The 23139-nt window shown below is 49.0% G+C and overlaps 1 protein-coding gene across 2 annotated transcripts; it reads left to right on the top strand.

Moving 5' to 3' along the window:
* The first annotated feature begins 3036 nt into the window (after positions 1-3036).
* DAO (D-amino acid oxidase) lies at positions 3037-21640 on the top strand. Of its 2 annotated transcripts, XM_049619213.1 has the most exons (11): positions 3037-3840; positions 8591-8793; positions 11321-11435; positions 12704-12780; positions 14535-14600; positions 15987-16041; positions 17222-17326; positions 18191-18273; positions 19175-19292; positions 19866-19964; positions 21206-21640. In XM_049619213.1, exons 2-11 carry the CDS (start codon positions 8600-8602, stop codon positions 21335-21337), a joined length of 1044 nt encoding a protein of 347 aa, XP_049475170.1. In that variant the 5' UTR covers positions 3037-3840; positions 8591-8599; the 3' UTR covers positions 21338-21640. The 2 variants fall into 2 exon arrangements, with proteins under 2 accessions (XP_049475170.1, XP_049475169.1); XM_049619212.1 differs by lacking the exon at positions 3037-3840 and having other exon boundaries at positions 8400-8793.
* The last annotated feature ends 1499 nt before the right edge of the window (positions 21641-23139 follow it).

Here is a 23139-nt window from a genome sequence, read left to right as displayed (position 1 = left end):
TTTTTTTTTTTTTTTTTCAACATTTTTTTTTTTAATTTATTTTTGGGACAGAGAGAGACAGAGCATGAACGGGGGAGGGGCAGAGAGAGAGGGAGACACAGAATCGGAAACAGGCTCCAGGCTCCGAGCCATCAGCCCAGAGCCCGACGCGGGGCTCAAACTCACGGACCGCGAGATCGTGACCTGGCTGAAGTCGGACGCTTAACCGACTGCGCCACCCAGGCGCCCCTTAAGTCATCTTTCTTTACACCTGACATGGGGCTTAAACTCACAACCCCAAGACCAAGAGCCGCAAGCTCTACCAACTGAGCCAGCCAGGTGTCCTAGAAATGCTTTGTTTTTGTTGGAAAGACCCATTATAGTAAGATTATCAATCTTTCTAGACTAAAATAAATGCAATTCCAGTGAAAATCCCAACCTAATTTTTTGGAGTGTAGGGGATCCTGATAAGAGATACCATTTATTGGGTACATAGTGTGCATTGTGTCCTGTGACAATCACTGTTTCATTTTAAGTCCACAGCAGGAGAAATCCCTAGCTATTTAGTTTTTCCACTAGTAAGGAACTGTTATCAGCCCCCTCCCCTATTTTACATGAGGCATTCAGGGGGAGCTTGTCTGAGATCCTGAGGACCATGAGGGGTGGAGCTGGGTGAAGCCAGGCATGTTTGATACTAAAATAATGCCCTTAGATGTCCTGCCATGTGGCCTCCTGATTGTTCTCTGGTTTCCTTTTTTCCTTCTTTTGAATAATTTTGTAGTTGGCATTTATGACGATGATTTTTTTTTTAAAAGTAAGCTCTAGACCCAACGTGGGGCTTGAACTCATGACCCCCGAGATCAAGAGTCACACGCTCTTCTGACCGAACCAGCCAGGTGCCCCCATACCCTGCTTCTATTCTCTGAAATTGATTCCAAATGAATCAAATATTCAAATGTAAAAAAACAAAAAAAACAAAAAAAACCAACCCTCACAAGTTCTTAAAAGTCTGTGCGAGTAATTTATAAAAAGGGGCAGGAAGGGGAGGGGAGGAAAGGCTTCTAAATATGATACTAATGGCAGAAACCATGAAGGAAAAAAAAGATGAATAGATTTGACTACAAAAAAGTTTTAAAATCTTTTCATGGCGAACACACTGGGGAAAACATTGCAACAGAAGGAGGAAACCCATAAACATAAAAGCAATTCTTCCAAATCAAAAAGAAAAATAGCCAACTCACTTCAAGGGAAAGATGAGCTAAATACATACATACATCATGCGGCGTCTGGGTGACTCAGTCAGGCGTCCGACTTGGTTTCAGCTCAGGTCATGATCTTGCAGTGCGTGAGGTCGAGCCCTGTGTCAGGCTCTGCACTGGCAGTGCGGAGCCTGCTTGGGATTCTCTCTCTCTCCTTCTCTCTCTGCCCCTCCCCTGCTCGAGCTCTTTCTCTCTCTCTCAAAATATATAAATAAACATTAAAGAATTTTTAAAAATACATGCATCATACATACATACATACATACAGAGACACCTTATAAAGAACTCTCAAAGAGCCCATCACCATATGACCATATGCAATGTCACCAGCAGGGCTGGAACTAGGTGGATGGGGGCTGTGCAAAATTTAAGGAGGCTTTCACTCTCAAGATGGTGCAAGTACACGGTGGGCAGCTCCTTTGAATTTACCAATCGATACAGCTCTTCTGGAGGACCGTCTGGCAAAACGGATGAACGTTTTAAATGTGCAAACTCTTTGGCACAAAGATTCCATTTTTAGGAATCGAGTCTGAGGAAATAATTAGACGAGTGTGCCAAGGAACACATTCGGGATATTTGTTGGTAACATACAAAAAAAAAAAAAAAAATTCTAGGGACACCCCCCTGAGGGACTAACTGGAAAAATTGTTATATCCATAGACAGTAGTACCCTGTGTGAAATGGAGGCTGCTGTCCTATGATTGTATGGAGAGAGATTCAGGACCTACCATATCGGTAAGTGAACAGAACGGGAGACACAGCGTGTGTAACACGGTCCCATTTTGTCTCTGGGATATTCACCCAATGTTAACAGCCCCTATTTCCTGGTGGTAGGATTGGCTGCAGGATGAGTACTTTCATCTTTCTACCTCCTGTGTTGTACACATTTACAGGGGTTATGATTACCTTAACACTTTGAAAAGTTATAATAAAACTGCTTTTATCTGAAGGAGAGTAGGCGCGCGTTGACTCGTTATTCTATAACTTTACCTGCCGCACCCAGAATTCTGCCTCCTGCAGGGAATTCTCCCGGTGAATGATCCTTTTGCCCTAACCAAGTGTATTTCAGAGCTCCAAGGAGCCATGCTGTTTATCAACCAGCCACGGGAACAGAAGGATCTTTGACTCCTACAACTCCACCCAAATATACAGAAATTGCTTCCAAAGGTCCTTCAGGGCTTTTTGGGGACCTTCTGTCATTATGATCAGCAAACTTTGTGTATTCAGAATAGTTTCTCAACGGGGCACCTGGGTGGCTCAGTCGGTTGAGTGTCCAACTTTGGCGCAGGTCATGATCTCATGGTTCACAAGTTCGAGCCCCCCACTGGGTTCTGTGCTGACAGCGTGGAGCCTGCTTGGGATTCTCTCTCTCCCTCTTTCTCTCTGCCCCTCCTCCCCCTCAAAAATAAAATAAACATTAAAAAATAAATAAATATTGCCATGGACTTGGGGGACAAGGTCATGTGATATAAAAGTGAAGCATGAAGATGATTTAAAAAATTCAAAAGAAGTTAAAGTATATAAAGGGTGGAGTTCACCCCATCCTTTTAAAAATTATTACTAAAAAAAACACCCCACGCACTAAATATATGCATTTTCTTATTTTATCCAAACTTTTAAAAAAATGTTTATTTATTTTTGAGCGGGATGGGGAGTGCAAAGAGAGAGGGAGACAGAGAATCAGAAATAAGCTTCATGCTGACAGCAGTGAGCCCAATGTGGGGTTCGAACTCACAAACTGTGAGATCATGACCTGAGCCCAAGCCCCACGCTCAACGACTGAGTCATCCAGGCGCCCCCTATCCAAACTGTTTCATTTGATGCAAGATAGGGAAGGGGAGGTTGGATCTTCAAAGCTGACCCAAAGGATGCCTTACTCAGGGGTGGCTAGTCCCTCTCTCAGGGCCTCAGTTTCCCCATCCACATAGTGAGGCGCCTGATGATTTTTTGGTTCCAGTAACTGCAGCTCCAGGTCTAGCCCTGGCAGAGGAGGGACCTGGAGTCCTGCCGCCCGTGTCTCTGGGATACGGGAACAAAGAGCCACCCAAACAGGCGTTGCCTTGAGTCTCTCCTTGGCCTCATGCACCCAGCATTCCAGAATGGCATTAGGCTGGCCGGCTGGCCCCTGGAGCCCCTGTCCCGTATCTCTGGCCTCCCCCGCAGGGCTCCCAGGCTGACCAGGCCCACAGCGGCTCAGGGAACAACCTTCCCCTCCCCCAGGGTGGCAGCAGGAAGAGGGAAGAAAGAGGATCGTCTCCAGCTGGCCCAGGAGACAGACCTCCTTGTCCCCATCAGCCCTGCCGCCCTCCCTCCCCACCGAGGGCTGTCCGCAGGGGCTTGGGATCGGCCAGAAAAGTCAGGCAACTTTTCAGGGACCAGAAGGAGGGGAGGGGAGGGGAGTCTCCCAGCCTGTGAGAAGCAACAGCGCCAAGCCCTACCCCTCGCTGTGTCCTGTCCACAAGTCCAGACTTTGACCCTGAGCTTCAGTCCCCGTTGGCGGGCAGAGGGCTGAGGACAGGACGCCTCAGAATCAGGAGACTCCTCTCAGGAGGTAAAATCCTGCGCCCAGCTGTCTCCTTTCTTCAGAAGTTTGGCAATCCAGGTGAGTGGGGGCGGCAGTGCACCAGGACCCAAGGTCCTCCGGGCGTTAAGGAGAAGGCTCCACATTAGAGCCCAAGGCAGGTAACAGCCCTGGAGCCAAGGCAGGAACGCAGGCAGGTGCCGTCGCCTCTCCAGGCTTCCTTTTCCTCATCTGGAAGACAGGGATCATAATCACCTCTTACGGGGTTAACTTGAGTATCAAAAGAGGTGATGAACAGAACGTACTGAGCATGGACTGGGCACATAGCAGGTACTCAATAAACGGTAATTATTATTTGGGGGCAGGGAGCCGATAGCCTGGTTATCAAGCATTTATAGAATCCATTCCATTTTCAAGATCAGTTGTGAAAATGTCAGCTTCCTAAGAAGTAGCCATAGGGCACAACCCGATTATGTTTATTCAGATACCTTGTCTGTGACTTGTTGATTTGTTTTAGAAGTCTTTCCTTTTTTTTTTTTTTTTTTTTTGGTAGATGCAAATAGCAATCAAAGGCCCAAGCTGGCCCAAATTCCTTTCTAGGGACAAGGAGGGTTATAAGCCAACACGTACCAAGACTGAAAAACAAGCAGAAAGCGTCAGGTGCTAACTTCCTGCCTGCTCCCTAATAGTTATACCGCATGGCAGAGAAAACTCAGCTAGAACAGGCTCCAGGTCCCAGCGCTGTCCCACACTGTTCGCGTGACGCTGGGAGAGTGACTTCCTCTCCCTGAACCTCAGTCCCGTGTCTGTAGAACCTCCCAGTTGAGAGGATTAAGTAAAAGGATGTCGGTACTAAATCTACATGTATGTGGTGAGCGGCAGAGACCCAAAATTCCCTTCCTGCTGCACACTTACGGAGACGTTATAATTACACACACACACACACACACACACACACACACAGATAGATGTAAGAAGCTCAGCATCTTCCTGGATGCACACTCCAAGCATGATCGGTTGAAGGGATGGCCCAAGACCCTGGAGAAAGGCAGTGCTAATAGAAACACGAGCAACAACGAGCAAATGGTTGACTTAGTAATCGAGCTGTGTGCATGTGAGTCTAAAACTTCATTAGCCACTTGCTTTATTGATTTTACCTGGCGCTGGGGCTGTCAAATCCTGCAGTCTAGCTCCTGCTTCTCAAGAGAACCTCCTGCATTTACCCTGCACTTTCACACACACACGCAGGCACACAGGGGCTCTAATCAGCATCAGATTGGATTCACGTAGTTCAAGAGGACTGGCTTCGGGAACACGTTTTCCCTTTGCAATTCTACGCCTGCCAGCGACACGCTAAAAATTCCGACAAACGTTTTAGTTTACGTTTTTTGTTTTTCAGTGCGGGACCCTGAAACATCGGCTGTTTATTTCTCACCTGCTTAGCCCTCAGATTTTCCACATAGTGTGATTTGCCAGCCCAGTGTGCCTGGTGCTCGGGGGCGTGGACTTGTGTGGGTCAGGCTGCGCTGGGCTTTGCGTCCCACCAGCTGGGTGTCTGAGCCTTACTTGCTTCATCTGTCAAATGGGCAGAAGGATAACCCTGAGGGTTGTTAGGAGCTGAAAACAGATACAGCGTGTGAAGTTCTTAGCGCCGTGACAGTCGCATGCCAGCCATGCTCTTGTTGTGATCTCTGTGTTGCCAGTTTTTTCCTGACTCGACCTATTCTTGCCTTTTACAGAGCTCTTTTCACCCCAAGACCCCCACGAACAGCTCTTTTCACCCCAAGACCCCCACGAACCCTTTTGTCACAAATGTGTCATTTTGGTTGAGTCTCTCCTCTGTTTCCGCGCCTCCCTTTCCCCATCTGTATAACAATGTCTAACTCATTTTTAGAATTTGACACTCTGGAGAAACTGAGCCCAACAATGTTACTTACCCCTCTTTCTCTTGGCCATTTGGTTTGAGACGTTGCTCTGGGCCTCCCTCGTGCTTTTTTTTTTTTTTTTTTTTAATTTTTGAATGTTTATCTATTTTTCAGAGACAGAACGCAAGCAGGGGAGGGGCAGAGAGAGAGGGAGACGCAGAATCCAAAGCAGGCTCCAGGCTCTGAGCCGTCAGCACAGGGCCGGATGTGGGGCTCAAACTCACAAACTGTGAGATGGTGACATGAGCTGAAGTCAGAAGCTTAACTGACTGAGCCACCCAGGAGCCCCTTCATGCTCTTCTTTGGGGCGTGTGCCCCTGCTCCTAACCAGAGGCTTTGACACACCTGAATAGCCTGGTTATAGGAGACACGCCGAATCCCAGCTCTGCTTTGGTGCAAAGCCTTTCTCCTTGCCCAGAGACCTCTGGGGGGTTTTCACAGTCTCCTTCTCATGCTTTACCACTTCTATTTTTTTTTTTTTAATTTTTTTTTCAACGTTTTTTATTTTTATTTTTGGGACAGAGAGAGACAGAGCATGAACGGGGGAGGGACAGAGAGAGAGAGGGAGACACAGAATCGGAAACAGGCTCCAGGCTCCGAGCCATCAGCCCAGAGCCTGACGCGGGGCTCGAACTCACGGACCGCGAGATGGTGACCTGGCTGAAGTCGGACGCTTAACCGACTGCGCCACCCAGGCGCCCCTTTACCACTTCTATTATATAAGCAACTCCTCTTTTCCTCCAGCCTTTGCTGGTTTTCTAGGTGATGAGATGACGAAAAAAAAAAAAAAAAAAAACAGGCCCTGGAAAAGGCAGAGCTGGGTTCACACCCCACCTTTCCTCCAACTCTTGTTATGATTTCAAATAATTTACCTTGCTCTCTCTGGCCTCAGCTCCCTCACCTGTAAACTGGGTGACAGTCACTGCTGTCATTTTATGAGCCCCCCAGTGGGTAGAACAGTAGATAAAAGTCCCCGCCCTCCCGGAGCTGATATTCTGGTGGGGAGACTATAAGCAGGGAGCTTTGTGAACCCTGAACAGTTTATAGAAGAGGAAACAGAGACTTAAGTCAGTGTGACCAACTCATTCCGGTCTGGCCCAGGACTCTCCTGGTTTTAGCATTCAAAGCCCACATCCTGGGGATACCCTCAGTCCTGGGAAACTGGGACTTCGATCACCTGTGCTCAGTTAAGTTAAGCGACTTGCCCACGGCCACACAGCTGGGGTGCGCCCGAGCCAGGCTGTGAGCCTCGTACGTCTGCCCCCCAGCCTGAGCTGTTACTGCCGCCCCCCTGTGCTGTGCCTTCTTATTGTCAGTGCACAAAAGTGGTCAACTCTACGGAGTTATTGCAGAGAGAGTCAGAAGGCCCAGAGAGGGGAAGGAACTTGGCCAAGGCCACACAGAGAGTCAGAACTAAAGCCAGATCTGATTCGCCCTTCTTCCTCTACTCCTTCCCCCAGTGTTCTTTCTGTTGTTATTTACAAGGCGCTGGGGGACAGAAGGAGGTCACTACGTATTGAGGGCCTACTCTGTGCCAGGCGCCGTACTAGGAACCTCCACCAGGCTAGTGGTTTAATTTTCAGGATGACCTGGCGAGGTCAGGGTGACTCTTATTTTAAAGATGAGGAGATTGAATCTCCTGAGGCAAAGTGTGGGGGAGGAGGGGTGGGAGGAGGCTAGGAATCCCCAAGAGGGTCGGCCCCTGTAACCAAGCCTTGCAGCCGGAAGGGGAATGGCCCAGAGGAGCAATGCCTTTCCGTTTTGTGGTTTTATCTCCAACTTGGCTGCCGAAACCCCGACGGAGTCCAGTTTTTGTGGGCTGGAGCCATTTTTCCCTTTTATAAAACTAGGCCATATTGAGAATGTCCTGCGGATCAGGGCCACGGGGTTGCCAGGAGGCTTGGTCTGAGGGAGGAGGGCTGTGAGTGTAGAGGAGGGAAAGTTGAACTTGGCCCTTCCGGGCACAAAAAGCCCTCTTGTTCTGCCCCAGCAGGAGCGGACACAGTATTTCCCTGCTGTGCTGGGCCCAAGCAGCTTCAAGGTCAAAAGCTGCTGGGCCTTTTAAACTTCTGAGGACGCAGCCAGCCCAGCCCCCAGGGCCGGCCCTGACTGAGTGTGTGTGCTGCAAGATCTGAGTTCTAAAGCCAGACATTACACCCCGCTAGCCGCCCGCTCGGTGCCCGGTGGGTGTGCCAGAAGTCGATGTCGAGTGTGCTTGGATCGAAATTGAATCCCAACAGCACCACTTCCTGGCTGTGTGACCTCAGGCAACTTACCGCACCTCTCTGAGCCTCCTTTCCTCATCCGGCCAACGAGGCCAATAACACCAGCCCCTGCCTCCGAACAATGTGGGGAGACTTAGAAGAAATGACGCATGGGAAGCATTTAGTACCGGGGCTGGCACACCGTAGGTGTCCCACAAAAGTCAGTAAAGCCACTTTTGCACCTGACCCTGTGTTAAGGGTTTTTACATTGGCCATCTTGTTAAATCTCCCACGTACTGTCCAAGGTAGGGGTTGTTTTTCCCATTTATCAGAAGTTGTAGTCTCATTTCATCGTCAGTGGCCAGTAGGTGGCAGAGTTGAGGTACGAGACTTGAAGCTAGAGCCCATTGTCCTGATGGCTAGACTCCCAGCCTGCAGCCAGGCCTTCTGCTCCGTCCTTTTTATGTTCCCGGGCTGGGGCAGGGTATCCGGGGAGGCTCCCCAGCCAGAGCGGCATCCCTTCCCCGCTGTGTGACCTGGGGCAAGTTGCTTGGCCTCTCTGTGTTTCAACTTTTTTCCGTTCGTGAGGGTCATCAAGAGGGTCAGGTACAGAAGGGGCTTGGCGGTGTCTGGCACTTTCTAAGCTTTCAGGGGATAGTGGTGATGGCGGTAACGGCACACTTCAACCCTTCCGTCCCGCAGGCCGGCACGATGCGCGTGGTAGTGATCGGAGCGGGTGTCATCGGGCTGTCCACCGCCCTCTGCATCCACGAGCGCTACCGATCAGTCCTGCCATCCCTGGACATGAGGGTCTACGCAGATCGCTTCACCCCGCTCACCAACACCGACGTGGCGGCCGGCCTCTGTCAGCCCTACCTCTCGGACCCCAGAAACCCACAGGAGGCGTGAGTGAGGGTCCCAGAGACTGGTCCGGGGACTGGAGGGGCTGACTCTGATGAGGGGATGCTCCGGGTTCCCATCACCGAGAACAAGCTCCTTGTCAAGACTTGGAAGAAAATACTAATAAGCATTTAGCCCTACTGTGTGCCCAATGGAGGATTTCCTCCATTCCTCACATGATCCATGTGATCAGGAATACTTTTGGGTTTTTTTTCCCCCCTAGTTTATAATTATTTATTTAAAGGTCATTTTCATCCAGGGTTGCCTGGGTGGCTCAGTCGGTTGAGCGTCCGACTTCGGCTCAGGTCATGATCTCCCAGTTCGTGGGTTCGAGCCCCGCGTCGGGCTCTGTGCTGACGGCTCGGAGCCTGGAGCCTGCTTCGTATTCTGTGTCTCTTTCTCTCTCTCTGCCCCTCCCCTGCTCACGCTCTGTCTCTCTCTGTCTCAAAAACAAAACAAAAAAAAACATTAAAAAAATTTTTAAAGGTCACTTTCATCTGATTTCCCCAGTGGCTAACAGAAAACAGGGCCTTCAAATCCCAGCAATAATTACAAAGGACAAAATTCACTAAAATTTTTGATGTTGAGTGCTGTAGGGAACAATTTTGCCCTCAGAGACATATTTTCTTCCATATATAAATTCATAAGGGGGCCTTTCAATTCTTTTCAACTTCTTCTAATTGCTATCTTTAATAGTCTCTTAGCTAGATTTAATAGGTTATAGATCTGTTTCTCCTGAATTTGCCCATTGTGACACTTACTAGTCATTTTTATTTAGCGGGTTTTTTTATTTTATTTTTTATTATAATTAAAATTATATTAATTAAAATTATGTATATAATATATTATATTAAACTATATTAATTAAAATTATTGTAATTAATAATTTTTATAATTATTATATTATTTTATATATTTTATTTTAGTTTTTATTTTAATTCCAGGTAGTTAAAATGCAGTGTTACATTAGTTTCAGGTGTACGACATAGTAATTCAACACTTTCATACAATATGTGGCCCCTGTCACAACAAGCCGTCCTTAACCCCCATCACGGCTTTCCCCCACCCCCCACCCACCCCTCCTGTCTGGCAACTATCAGCGTAATCTCTACAGTTAGGAGTCTGTTTTTTGGGTTGTCTCTCTCTCTCTCTCTTTTTCCCTCTTTGCTCACTTGTTTGGTTTCGTAAATTCCACATGTGAGTGGAATCGTATTGTATTTGTCTTTCTCTGATGTATTTCACTTAGCATAATACTCTCTAGCTCCATCCGTGTCGTCGCAAACGGCAAGACTCCGTTCTCGTTTATGGCGGAGTAATATTCCATTGTGTATATATAGACCACATCTTCTTTGTCCATTCATCAACTGATGGGCACTGGGACTGCTTCCATATCTTGGCGATTGCAAATAATGCTGCCATGAACATCAGGACGCATGTATCCATTCGAATTAGTGTTTTTGTAGTCTCTGGGGAAATAGTAGTGTGATTACTGGATCATAGGGTGGTTCTATTTTTAACTTTTGGAGGAACCTCTGGATCAGGAGTACTTGTCAGTGGGTGGATGGATGCTCAGGTTTAACAAGGACGTTGCAAAGGTTATTATGTCTGTTTAGAAACTGCTGGCAGCTTCAGAAATCCACAAGTACGTTAACAACTCAGACCGAAGTTACATTCTCCCATAAATTCCAAAACCAACGCTCCTGATCCGTGGGTGGCAATTCAGGGGCCCAGGCTCCTTGCATCTCATAGCTCTGCTGTCCTTCTCTGCGGCTTCTGACGTGGCCGCTGTGCCTTCTGATATCAGTACGCCGTGCTTCCAGAAGGAGCGCAGCATAAGGACCGCACGTGCAGTCCATTGGCCAGAACGCAGCCACACAGCCACGCTGGCTGCACGGGAGTCCGGGAGATGTACCTGGGCTCTGTGCCCACGAAGAAGAGAAGGAAAATGTCTGGGAGCCACAAGCCACAGTCTACTGTCGGCATTTACATGGGGGGTGCTCAGAGTGAGCCTGAACTGTGGGGCTCGAAGGCCTCAGGCAGGTCAAAGCCTTCGTTTATTATTATTATTTAAGTGTTTATTTATTTTGAGAGAGTGAGTTAGAGAGAGAGCAGGGGAGGAGCAGAGAGAGAGGGAGATAGAATCCCAAGCAGGCTCCACACAGTCAGTGTGGAGCCCAACACGGGGCTCGAACCCAGGAATCGTGAGATCATGATCGAGAGTCGGATGCTTAACTGACCGAGCCACCTGGGCGTCTCCAAAGCCTTCTTTTAAACTCACAGCTACAGGAGCCCAGGCCCAAGGTGGGCCCCAAATGGTTCCTTCCTTCTCTTTCCTATGAATGGGGAAATACTAGAAAGTCCGGGGGTGGGGAAAACCCCTTAGGCATTTGGGCCGCTGAAATGGACGTGGTAGATTTCTGGATTTGGACACATCTCCACCAGCGTGAGCATCACCCCACACAAGCCAAGCCTCAGAGTTTTCTTGTCCAGCTCAGGGTATTAGGTGACCAAGACTCTGGGGGATCCTTCCAGGGACTGGAACCAGCAGACCTTCGACCATCTCCTGAGCCGCGTCCATTCTCCCAACGCCGCAAACGTGGGCCTGGCCCTAGTCTCAGGCTACAACCTCTTCCATGAAGCTATTCCGGTGAGTGAGGAGTCCTTGACCGTGGGGCAGAGCCTCGATCACAGACCAGGGCTGGGGACCCGAGTCAGGGAGTTACTTTGAGCCTTGTAGGTGAGCCAACTCTTGCATTCAAATCAGGTTTACTTTAAATTCTCTTTTTGCTTTAACGTTATTTCTGGTTCCAATTTGGCTATTAAGTTGGCAGAGGCCAAAGAATTTTCTGATGACGTAGGGGACCTGGTCTCTGGTTGAGTCAAACCCAGACACGTCTCATAGTGGTGGTGATTTTGTGTGGCAGCCGCAAGGCTTCCTGGGTCCCTGGAGGTCCCAGGACTTTTCACTAAGATAGATTAAAACAGCGTGGTGCAAACTTCTGAAGCGCATATTATGTACCAGGCCGTGTCCTAATTACGTTACAACTAGTGACTGGTTTCATTCTCATTACCACCGGCAAGTCAGCACTAGCACTGCCTTCTTTTCACAGATGAGAAAATAGAGGCTCGGGGGAATGGAGCAGTAACTTGCTCAAAGTCAGAGAACCAAAGTGGCAGAACTGGGATTTGAACCCAGGCCCTCTGTGACCCCCGTGGTGCCCGATGTGCTAAGAAGGGCACAGCCTTGGGGGGATGTCCTCAGGTTGCTGGAAGAGGGGAGTCTGGCTGGATGTCCGGAACCCCAGGCCAGCTCTCTAAGGCTTAGTCAATGGCTAGCACCAAGCTAAGGGCATTACCCGCGTCGTCTGTTACCTTCCGTGGGACCAAGCGTGATTACTGACGCCATTTTACGGACAAGAAAATGGAGTCTCAGAGAATTCAAGGTGGTCTGTAGTCAGGCCCAAGCCTCCACCAAGTTGTCTGATCCTATTCCCTATTGCCTCGCACTCTCACCCCTTGGGAACCCTGTCACCTTCTTTTTCTCTCTTATTTCTGACTCTTACCCTATCACCTCCCTCAGCCTCACGCTCCCCTTTCCTTTGTATAGCGTCACGGTTAAGACCATGGACTCTGGAGCCTAACTGTATTATTGGTTCCAACCTCAGGTCAATCATTTATTAGCTGCGTGACTTTAGACAAGTTACTTCACCTCCTTAAGCCTCAACTGGCCCATCTGTGAAAACGGAGAGGAGAACAGTATCTGCCTCCGTGGATTGCTGGGGATGTTAAAGGGAGTGGTATAAACAAAATGCTTGGGAGTGCACCTTCCACGCAGTATATGCGTCGTTTAAGTTTTGTTACCGTTTTTATTGCCTTTCACTCATCCCTGTGCCTCCTTCTCTCCTTCCTCGGCAGGATCCCTCGTGGAAGAACACAGTTCTGGGATTTCGGACGCTGACTCCCAGAGACCTGGACATGTTCCCTGATTACAGGTGAGGTTATTGTCACGGGCGAAGGGGCTACGGTGCCACGATTCAGACGGATCCGTCCAGGAGGCAGCGAGAGATGGAGACACCAAGTTTCCTGTCCCATCCCAGGCCAAGAGCCACCGGCACCTTGGACTCCTGGTGCTCTGTCCAGCTCTATTGGAGAAGCCACCCCCTCAACGGGGCCCTGGGCTGGGGCGGTGGAGGATATGGAGTCACAGAACGGAAGCCCTGAAGCTCCCTATCGCCACCCTCTTTTCTAGATGAGGAAACGGAGCTTCAGAGAGTCTAAGCGGCTTCCCAAGGTCACACAGCCAAATGACCAAAATGGGATTCCGACCCAGTCTGCGTGACCCCCAACACCTCTGTTCTTTTCCTTGAAGCATAATGTCTCTTTGGTCCTCCCCTCACCCCACCCCATGCCTGAATCCCCTCTAAAAATGCATGTCCAATCTCCACTTGCACACTCTAATGTCAGGGATGGGTTTTTAAAAAATTTTTTATCTATTTTTTTTTTAATTTTTAAAATATTTATTTATTTATTTGAGAGAAAGAGACAGAGCATGAATAGGGGAGGGCCAGAGAGAGAGGGAGACCCAGAATCCAAAGCAGGCTCCAGGCTCCGAGCTGATAGCACAGAGCCCAAGGCGGGGCTCAAACCCACAAACCGCGAGATCATGACCTGAGCAGAAGTTGGACGCTTAACTGACTGACCCACCCAGGCGCCCCTGTTTTGTTTTGTTTTGTTTTTTAATTTACATCCAGGCTAGTCAGCATATAGTACAATAATGATTTCAGGAGTAAAGCCCAGTGATTCATCCCCTACATATAACACCCAATGCTCATCCCAAGTGTCTTCCTTAATGCCTCTTGCCCATTTAGCCCATCCCCCCACCCATAACCCCTCCAGCAACCGTTTGTTGTCTATATTTAAGAGTCTCTTATGTTTTGTTCCCCTCCCTGCTTTTATATTATTTTTGCTTCCCTTCCCTTATGTTCGTCTGTTTGGTATCCTAAATTCCACATATAAGTGAAGTCATATGATATTTGTCTTTCTCTGACTAATTTCACTTAGCCTAATACACTCTAGTTCCATCCATGTTGTTGCAAATGGCAAGATTTCATTCTTTTTGATTGCTGAGTAATACTCCACAATACTCCACTGTGCATGTGTGTGTGTGTATATATATATGTGTGTGTATATATATATATATATGTGTGTGTGATATATACACACACACATATATATGTATATATATACACACACATATATATATATACACACACACACATGCACAGTGGAGTATTGTGGAGTATTACTGTGGAGTGGAGTATATATATATTATATACACACACACACATATATATATATACATACACACATATATATATATACATATATATATATACATACACACACACACACACACACACACACCCCACATCTTCTTTATCCGTTCATCTGTCAGTGGACATTTGGGCTCTCTCCATACTTTGGCTATTGTTGATAGTGCTGCTATAAATATTGGAGTTCATGTGCCCCTTCAAAACAACACACCTGTGGGATGGATTTTCTGATAGAAAAATTTTCCTTGCACTGAAAACCAGTCCCTGTTCGAACTTCACTCAGTGGTCCTGCCTCTACCCTTGCCACCCACCCCCCCCCAAAAAAAGAGACTGCTCCCAGCTCGATTTGAAGGGCTTCTAACATAGCTCTGATTCTGATTCTTTATTCCCACTCTTACCTGTTCTTACTCTAGCTACGGCTGGTTCAACACAAGCCTGATTGTGGAAGGGAGGAGGTATCTACAGTGGCTGACTGAAAGGTGAGAATTTCAACTTTAGTTTTAGGAAAGCACCTTACAGGGACCAGGGTGTGGTAGACAACTGTTCGTGAGATTTGTCTTTGTATTGACCAGCCCCAAATGTTAAAGAAAACTCAGACTTGGTGGGAGCTATCCTTGGTTCTGATGACTCTTGTGCACTAAAACCAAGGTTCCCACACCTGACTGGGCACCAGAACCATCTGGGCAGCTCTTTACATGTGATATTTATTGTTGACCTCACCCAAAATACATAATGTTTGTGGAGTAGTTTTAATGGACTCTCTTGAGGTTTCCAGATACATTTACGTCACCCGCAAAACATAAGTTGTCTTTTATTTTTATACCTCATGTTTTTTCTTGTCTAACTGTTGTGGTCAGTACCTCCAGAACAATGGTAACTAACACAGGGGATAGTGGGTGTCCCTGTCTTGTTCCTGATGTTAACAGGAATCTTATAGTGTTCTAAATTAGCAAACACCAGCTTTGAGAGACATTTTTATATTGGTAGCCATCTTAAGGAAGATTCCACATTTCCTATATATTACTGCTTTGTTAAGATTTTTAAAAATCTAGAATGGATGGGAGCATTTATCAAATGACCTGGGGAGCTTTTAAAAGATATAGATTTCAGGACCCCACTTCAAATCTATTGAATCAGATCCTCTGGAGTGGGGGCTTAGAAATTTGTGTGATCCTAATTATCAGCCAGGTTTGGAAACAACTAAAAAGCAATAAAAAAAAAAAAGTAGCTATCTCTCCTAACCTTAGGATACCTCTGACTCCTGCCCAGCCTCTTCCTAGACAGTCAGTTCCCACTTTTTCTATCTTGAGGGAATTATGTAGATAAAATAGTCCTGAAGTCATGCTTCACTTTTCACCGGATTTCCTTCCTGTTCTTTTGATGTTTCTACCGTGTCTCTAACACTGACAGATATTTTTCCCTCTGGGACATTTTGAGGGAGGGGTGGATGTCCCCAGCCCACCTTCCCCCTCATGCCCTGCTTCCACCCCGCATCTCGCTCTCCTTAATGGTATAAAGCAATATGGTAGTAGTAGGATGAGTTTTGAGCTAACACGCCTGGGCTCACGTTACGTCCCAATCCCATCATTGACTCACCGTACGACCTTCAACAAGGCCCTTCTTTCATCGCCACCTGCCCGACCAGGGGCTTGGACCATCTCAGGTTTCCCAAGGGACATTTCATGGACCACCAGTCTATCGAGGCGCTCATGAACTGACCTGACAACACAGCCATGTTCTCCAGGAGCAACCTGTGGGACTAATGTCCCCAGAAGGTTCTTTGGGAGACATCTCCCATGCCATCCTCTTGGAGAGATGGGACAAATAGCTGAGTCCTGGGTTTTTTGATGTGTCTGATCACCCAGGTTAACTGAGAGGGGAGTGAAATTCTTCCAGAAGAAGGTGGAGTCTTTTGAGGAGGTGAGTTGCAGGGCTGGAAGGGGCTGGATACGGGAGGGAGGTGAGGAGGGGAGGCCTCTGCTTCCTGGTGCTGGATTGGGGAGCTCCTTGTTGGGTGCCCGGGATCCCCTGAGGCCTGTCCCAGTCACCAGGCCCTTCTTCAATCCCAGAAGGACTCAAGCATTCTGTCTTGATGTTGGTGGCAGGAACAGAGGGACAGTGGGATTATGGTGGCCATTGGAGGCTAATCTACCTCTAAGCCACGGAGGGTTTTAGGCCCAGAGAGCTGGCTGCCTCACTTGGTTGCTTCCTACCTAAATCAGGGTTAATGTTTCTGCAAAGTCAAGGCTCTCAGCTGACTCAGCTCCAGAGTAACACCACCATCAATAACAGCTGTCCTCATCAGGCACTGGCTATGCGCCAGGAGCTTTGCTGTATGACTTCACTCAAACCTAGCACCTAGAATTGTGCTCAGCACCTGCAGCTACCAGCATCATATAATGAGTACCTCCTCCGGATCGAGCCCTACTGGGCACTTGGGATCCATGTTGACTTAGAAACAGCACTCATTCCCAAGGAGTTCACAGGCCAGTGTAGCAAAAAGTGGTTCTTGAACAATAACAGTGCTTCCAAAGCGTGTGTCCCACGACAAACCTGTGAAGGGAGTCACTGGGGCTGGGCTGGGTGTTTGGGTGCCCATGAGGTTACATCCTTGAGCTGTCAAGTATCCCACACATGCACAGAGCCAGGGCCTCCAACATGCCTTCTGAAAGTGCCTTAGCAGAGTGTGAGGCAAGAGAATGAAAATCAAAAGGAGTCAGAAGGAAGAAGAGAACTCTCTCTGCACCTGACTTCTTCTGGGAGGTTCCAAGAAGGTTCCCCCCTTCCACGTTACCCCTTCCCAAGCACTTTGACATCCAGGGTCACGTTGGATCCTCGCACAGCCTAAGAACAGATATTACCGGCCCTGCTTTACAGCGGAGGCAGCTGGGCCCTGAGGTGGTGATGGAACCTTTCTGAGGTCACATAGCGGGGAAATGGCAGAGTGGAGATTTGGAGGCAGTTCCATGGATTCCTCACTGAGCCCCCTCCCCGCTTTTCTGCAGGGAGCTGCAGGGTAAAGGGCAGGGGGAAGGAGGGGGTAAGCGGTACCAGGGGCCTCACCCCTTCCCACGCCACCTGCTCTGTTCATCGCTGCCAGGTAGCAAGAGGAGGTGCCGATGTAATTATCAACTGCACCGGGGTGTGGGCTGGGTCATTGCAACCGGACCCCCTGCTGCAGCCAGGCCGGGGACAGATCATTAAGGTGAGTGTGAAGATGAGGGATGGAACTTCCTGCTTTTCTTCATAGAGAGATTGTAGCTGCCTGCTTATTTCCTCTCCAAAGATAGAGGATGCATCGGGGACATCTGTTAGGGGAGCCTCGCAGATTTCAGGCAACTGGCATCTTAAAGAAACAAGAAGGACCAAGAAACATGATTCCTCCAAACATTCCCTTTGGTTGTTGTTGTTGTTCCTTAATACGGCAAAGCATGGGTGTAAATGTTTGTACATACGCGGGAGTTGGATATTCTTGTAATATAATGAAAAGAGCAAACGTTTATGGAATGTTATTAGGTACAGGCCTGAGCACTTTATTGTGTTCTTAATTTAGTGCTTACCAGAACCCTTTGAGATGGGGTCTACACGTGGCCATTGCTATTTTACAGATGGGGAAACACGAGGCACGGAGGAGAGTTGTGGGATTGGGATTGGAACCCAGGCAACCTGGTTTCAGAGCCTGTGTGTGTCAACATCATCCACGTTGCCTCTCACTGTGTATGTGTGCACATGCGTGCAGCGTGCCTTTTTGTGGGTGTGGGTGCGTACACACGCCCATGTTGAGTGTACATGTGTTCCTGATGTGGGCTGATGTGTACGTGTATCGGCACACGTGTGCTGGGCTTCTCTGTGGTCATGCAGGCGAGAATGTGTGAAATTTCAGGGAGCAGGGGTGGCTCTTCCCGCAAGAGCAAGGAAGTCGGCGCAGAGGCGGGGCAGAGGGGTCAGGAGTGGACTTGGGAATCGGCTCCGCCACCCTTGTCAGAACATCTGGGCACAGAGAGGAAAAGGGCAGGGAAGCCCAGTGATCCGGCTCCCCTGATGAGACTTGTCTGTCCTCAATCAACAGGTGGATGCCCCTTGGATGAAGCACTTCATTATCACCCATGACCCAGAGAAAGGCATCTACAAGTCCCCGTACATCATCCCAGGGTAAGAATCTGACGTCTTAGGACAGAACAAGGGGCACCTTCATGCCCTCTTTATGCTGCCCACCCCAAGTCCCTGAAAGCTTTTTCTCCCAGTGTTTTCTAAGTGAAGTCGAGCCACTAAATCCCTGGGAAGGCAAGACTCGGCCTTAACTGGGCTCTATCTTGAACAAGCTTTTGGACGACAGGCGTGGCGATACTGGAGAGGAAGGTGGTGGGTGTGAGGGCAGGGACCCCGGAGGCGGTGTGACTGGAAATAATGAGAAGCCTTTGGGAAAGGGGATATGGGTCGAAGGTGATGATGACATTCAGGGGAGAGGTGACGATGGTGGCTGTGTTGTCACTGATGGGGAAGCCACTTCCTGGGGGTGGTGACTGGGACAAGGATGGTCAGGCGCTGACATTAATGGGGGGGGCGTGGTGTCGATGACGAGGTCGGTGATGATGGCAGTGATTGGTATTTTTGATGATATCAAGATATAACTGACATATTGTGCACGCTTACGATGTACACGAAGATTTGATATATGCACGTATTACAACACGATTACCTCGGTAAGGTTAGCTGACACGCCCATCAGGTCCCACAATTACATCTTCCCTGTGCGTAGTGAGAATGTGTATGGCTTACTCTTTCAGCAACTTTAAAGTCTATAATACGGGATCGCTAACTATAGTCACCGTGTTGTGCACCGGAAGAGGTGACGATGTTGACAGTGACATTGGTGGTGACGGCAGAGATGCTGGTGGGTGGTGATGCCAGAGGCAATTGCAGTGGTGTTGATGGTGTGGATGGCGGCGGGGATGTAGGGAGAGATGGTTGTCAGGGTGAGCGTGCCCATGGCCCCCATTAACCTCAAAGGCTTCATTTCCCCTCATCATTGACGCCCTTCACTTTTATCTAGGATCCAGGCAGTGACTCTTGGAGGCATCTTTCAGCTGGGGAACTGGAGCGAGGTAAACAACATCCAGGACCACAACACCATCTGGGAAGGCTGCTGCAGACTGGAGCCCACACTGCAGGTAAGGTGGGAGGGGTCCTGGCAGACTCGGGTCTGGGCAGCTCGACCATGAGACCCCTTGAGTATGGGAAGATACCTCCCACTGGGATAACTGGGCAAACTTCTTCTAACGAGGGACCGTGGAAGACACCAGAATTTGATAATGTACAAGGAAGTCCTGCTGTGAGCTGCTGACACCCGTCTGTGGCTAAGAGTGGCTGTCTTCTGTGGGTCTGTCTTCCCTAAAGACAGATCCCTAAAGAGTGGTCTGTCTTCCCTAAAACCACCTTCGTCTGTCTTCACAAGGAGCAGATGTATCCTTGTAGGGATCTCAGTGTTTACATTTGCCTGATGGTAGGAGTGACAAACGTGATATTGACGAGGGTGGGGCGGAAGTGATGGTGGTATTGACTGGTAATGAATATGCTCAGGATGGTGATAATGATGGTGAGGAGGGGGTGGCCCGTGACATCGTGGTGATGGCTGGTGGTGGTGGTGATGATAATGAGGTTCCAAGAGCTAACCCTACCATCTAAAAATGGCAGCAGGAAAAAAAAAATATCTGGAGATGAATTACTAACACTTTTTTTTCCAGGATGCAAAAATTGTTGCTGAGTTGACTGGCCTCCGGCCAGTACGCCCCCAGATTCGGCTAGAAAGAGAACAACTTCGTTTTGCATCTTCAAACACAGAGGTATGCTCTCCTGATGAGGAAAGCAAGGGCCTCCCTTACCCGTAAGGGGGCTCTGGCATTTCCAGTCTTGCCTGACATCTGGCTCCACACAGCCTGCTGCCAGGAAAGAACAACACTGGCTGACATCCCCTCCTTTATAAAGAAACTGAGGCTCAGTGATGGGAAAGGACCTGCCGAAGGTTGCATAGAGGGTGGTGTGCTTCAGGGTGTCAAAGCCCGTGGTCGAGTAGAAGGGAAGTGGGTACTTACTGAGCCTGCTTTGTGTTCATGACACGAACAACCTTACTGAATCTCCTCTACAGCTCTTGGGGATAGGGACTGTTTCCCCCATGCTTCAGATGAGGAAATCGGGGGTCTAGCAGGTAGAGTCATCTGCCTAAATCAGACAGCTAGTGCGGGGCACGGCTGGGATGTGGTTTGAGTTTGACTCCAGCGCCGTTTCTCAGATGCCCATTTGTGGCTGCCCCATCATCTCTCTGGGGTCCCTCTTTCACGTTCCCTCTTATGAGGTACGAACTGGGCTTTATTGAGGCGGCAGAAGTTGTCCTGGGCTGAAGGAACTGACCTGAGTAGCTGGGGTCCCCAAAGGAAAAGAATCCCCCTTAGGTAGATAGGTCATCCTTCCTCCCTTATCGCGGGCATGTGGTGTGCACCTTTGTGCATGTGTGTGTGTGTGTGTGTGTGTGTGTGCGTGCTTGCGTGCACATGTGCACACATACAGAGGAAAGCGTCACGTATAGAGTCAAACTCCCTGCCAATGATTTTGGCTTTAAAAAAGTCCCCAGGGGTCTTGCCTCTGTCCCTAGGATGAATTAGCATGCTAACCAGAGTCTACCCATATGTTGGCCCCACTTATCTTCCCCTCCCCCAACCCCCGAGATAGGTAGAAGAGTCTATCTATTAATACAGGAGGTTTGGCATTCCGGAGCAGGATGCGGACGAGAAAGGTGATGTAGGGAACTTCAAACAATTTGGGAGAGGGGAATCCCTGACCTCAAGTTCTAGACGATTCTACATTTCCTGTGCTGAGTGCCTAAAGCAGGTCCATCTCCTAAGCAAAAGAGAACCTAGGATGTCGACCCTCCAGTTCCCCAGTCACTTTACTGGTGTTCCTGGGGCCCCACCATCCCTCCAGGGAGCTGAGAGGCCCCCTGCCGCCCTCTGGCTTCACCCAGAACTCTGCAGGAAGCTCCCGAGTCTTCCAGGATGCACGGGGCTACCGTCTCTCTTACCTCTCCCAGGTCATCCACAACTATGGCCATGGAGGCTACGGGCTCACTATCCACTGGGGCTGTGCCCTGGAGGCAGCCAAGCTCTTTGGGAAAGTTCTGGAAGAAAGGAAGTTGCTCAAGATGCCGCCACCTCACCTCTGAAAACACCAGTAACCGCCACCTCCCCAAGGACTCCCCGCTCCCCTCGGCCAACCAGTGTATCCCCCTCTAAGCTGTCTCTTCTCCACTTCAGCCCTGGCTCCTTTCTGTAAGAAGTACCAGAGGAGAGGAAGATCACAAGGCCCATTTCTGGAGGCGAGTCCATCCCTATCTGGGGCTCCCTTTGATCACTGGGGTCTCTCCACCCACTCTGGGCCTGACGGTCTGAAGAGCAGTTGGGGGCCATTATACTGCAAGTCCTTAGAAGAAAGGAAATCTCAGAAAATCGAAGGGGCGGAGGGCCTGGGTGGCTCAGCATCCAACTTCCGCTCAGGTCATGATCTCACAGTTCATGGTTTTGAGCCCCACACCAGGCTATGTGCTGTTAGCACGAAGCCCACTGTTGATCCTCTGCCCGCACCCCCCCCCCCCGCCCCTCCCCTGCTCTCTCTCTCTCTCTCTCAAAAATAAACATTTTTTAAAAAGGGAAATGAAAGGGGCAAGCAGAAAATTGAGGACCATTTAGGTTAGGTCGGGTGACCTGACGACAAATTACTAACATATCAAAGGTTCTGGGAAGTCCTGCAGCAAAGACATCTATCTGATGTTCCTTCACCCAGCCTTCCTAAATGCATTTGGCTCCGGAAACCTTTTTGCCCAGAGCACCCATGCCACGGAGCGCACTTGAGGGAAGGCTGCAATAGATCTCCTTGCAGGAAGTCCTACGCAGAGCTGGAGTATAGGGAGGCAGAAGAAGTGAGGCATTGAACTAGCCACATACGATACCCGTCCCACATCCAGGATTCCCAACAGCATCAGCAACCTGCTGAACGGCCCCGTGAGCCCCGAGGAGGAGCCCCTGGAGGGAACATCCCACAAGGGACCCCTTCACAGAGAACTGAACTCACCACGCATAGTCCTTGTTGGGGGGGGGCAGATTTCATATCTTTCTTCTCTTCTGGCTGGCACCCCTCTGAGATGACAAATGGACTTCCAGATGTTTCTGAAAGCCTTTAACGAACCTACAGGGCACCTTAGCATCTCTGTCCCTAATTACCTGCCTCAGGCTCTGAGGTAGAATTTGCATCTGTCTGGGCTTTTGCGGGAGACCAGAGCCTGGAGGAAGCCTTCCTGCATCTGGGACCCGTGGCCCCCTTAGTGCTGTGATGAGGTCTTGACTGGCCCGTGCCATGGCGTCTACATCCATGCCATCACCATCTTCTCCTTCCCATGCTCAGTGGGGTCTTCGTGATTTGGGATGGCACTGAGCTAAACAGAGTGAGGGATCCAAGAGCTAAGGTAGAGTTCCTATCCTAGAATAAGAATAAATCATTATTATTATACCTAAAATTGATTGCATTCTAACTGGGCGTCAGTGCTAAATTCTTGCAGAAGTTATTCATGTTATTCCCAGTCAACAGCTGGGAAGGGGTAGAAAGGAGAACCCCGGGCCAGGAATTGATGAATTTAGAGAGTGTTAGCTTTCCTCGTTGAATTGTCTTGGTACCTTTGTCAAAAATCAATTGACCACAGCGGCGCCTGGGTGGCTCACTCGGTTGAGCGTCCGACTCTTGACTTGGGCTCAGTCCATGGGATCAAGCCCCGCATCGGGTTCTGCGCTAACGGTGTGAAGTCTGCTTGGGATTCCTTCTCTCTCCCTCTGCTCCTCCCCCCATTCAAAAGTAAAGAAGGAAACGTTTAAAAAAAGTCAATCGTGATCATAAATATATGGGTAAATTTGGGGAACTTCAATTCGACTCCATTGATCTGTATCTGTATCCTTATGATAGTAGCCCACTGTCTTG

Source organism: Panthera uncia, assembly GCF_023721935.1.
Source record: "Panthera uncia isolate 11264 chromosome D3 unlocalized genomic scaffold, Puncia_PCG_1.0 HiC_scaffold_8, whole genome shotgun sequence".
NCBI classification, from domain to species: Eukaryota; Metazoa; Chordata; class Mammalia; order Carnivora; family Felidae; genus Panthera; species Panthera uncia.
The sequence above is the reverse complement of the archived record's forward strand: the minus strand, read 5'-3'. Positions and strand labels throughout refer to the sequence as shown.

Bases quoted from the DNA above. Each gene is read 5' to 3' on its own strand.
- DAO (XM_049619212.1), top strand. From the start codon at position 8,552: ATGGCGGTAACGGCACACTTCAACCCTTCCGTCCCGCAGGCCGGCACG. The intron at 8,794-11,320 runs GTGAGTGAGGGT...GGATCCTTCCAG, and splicing joins CCCAGAAACCCACAGGAGGC to GGACTGGAACCAGCAGACCT. The intron at 18,274-19,174 runs GTAAGAATCTGA...ACTTTTATCTAG, and splicing joins TCCCCGTACATCATCCCAGG to GATCCAGGCAGTGACTCTTG.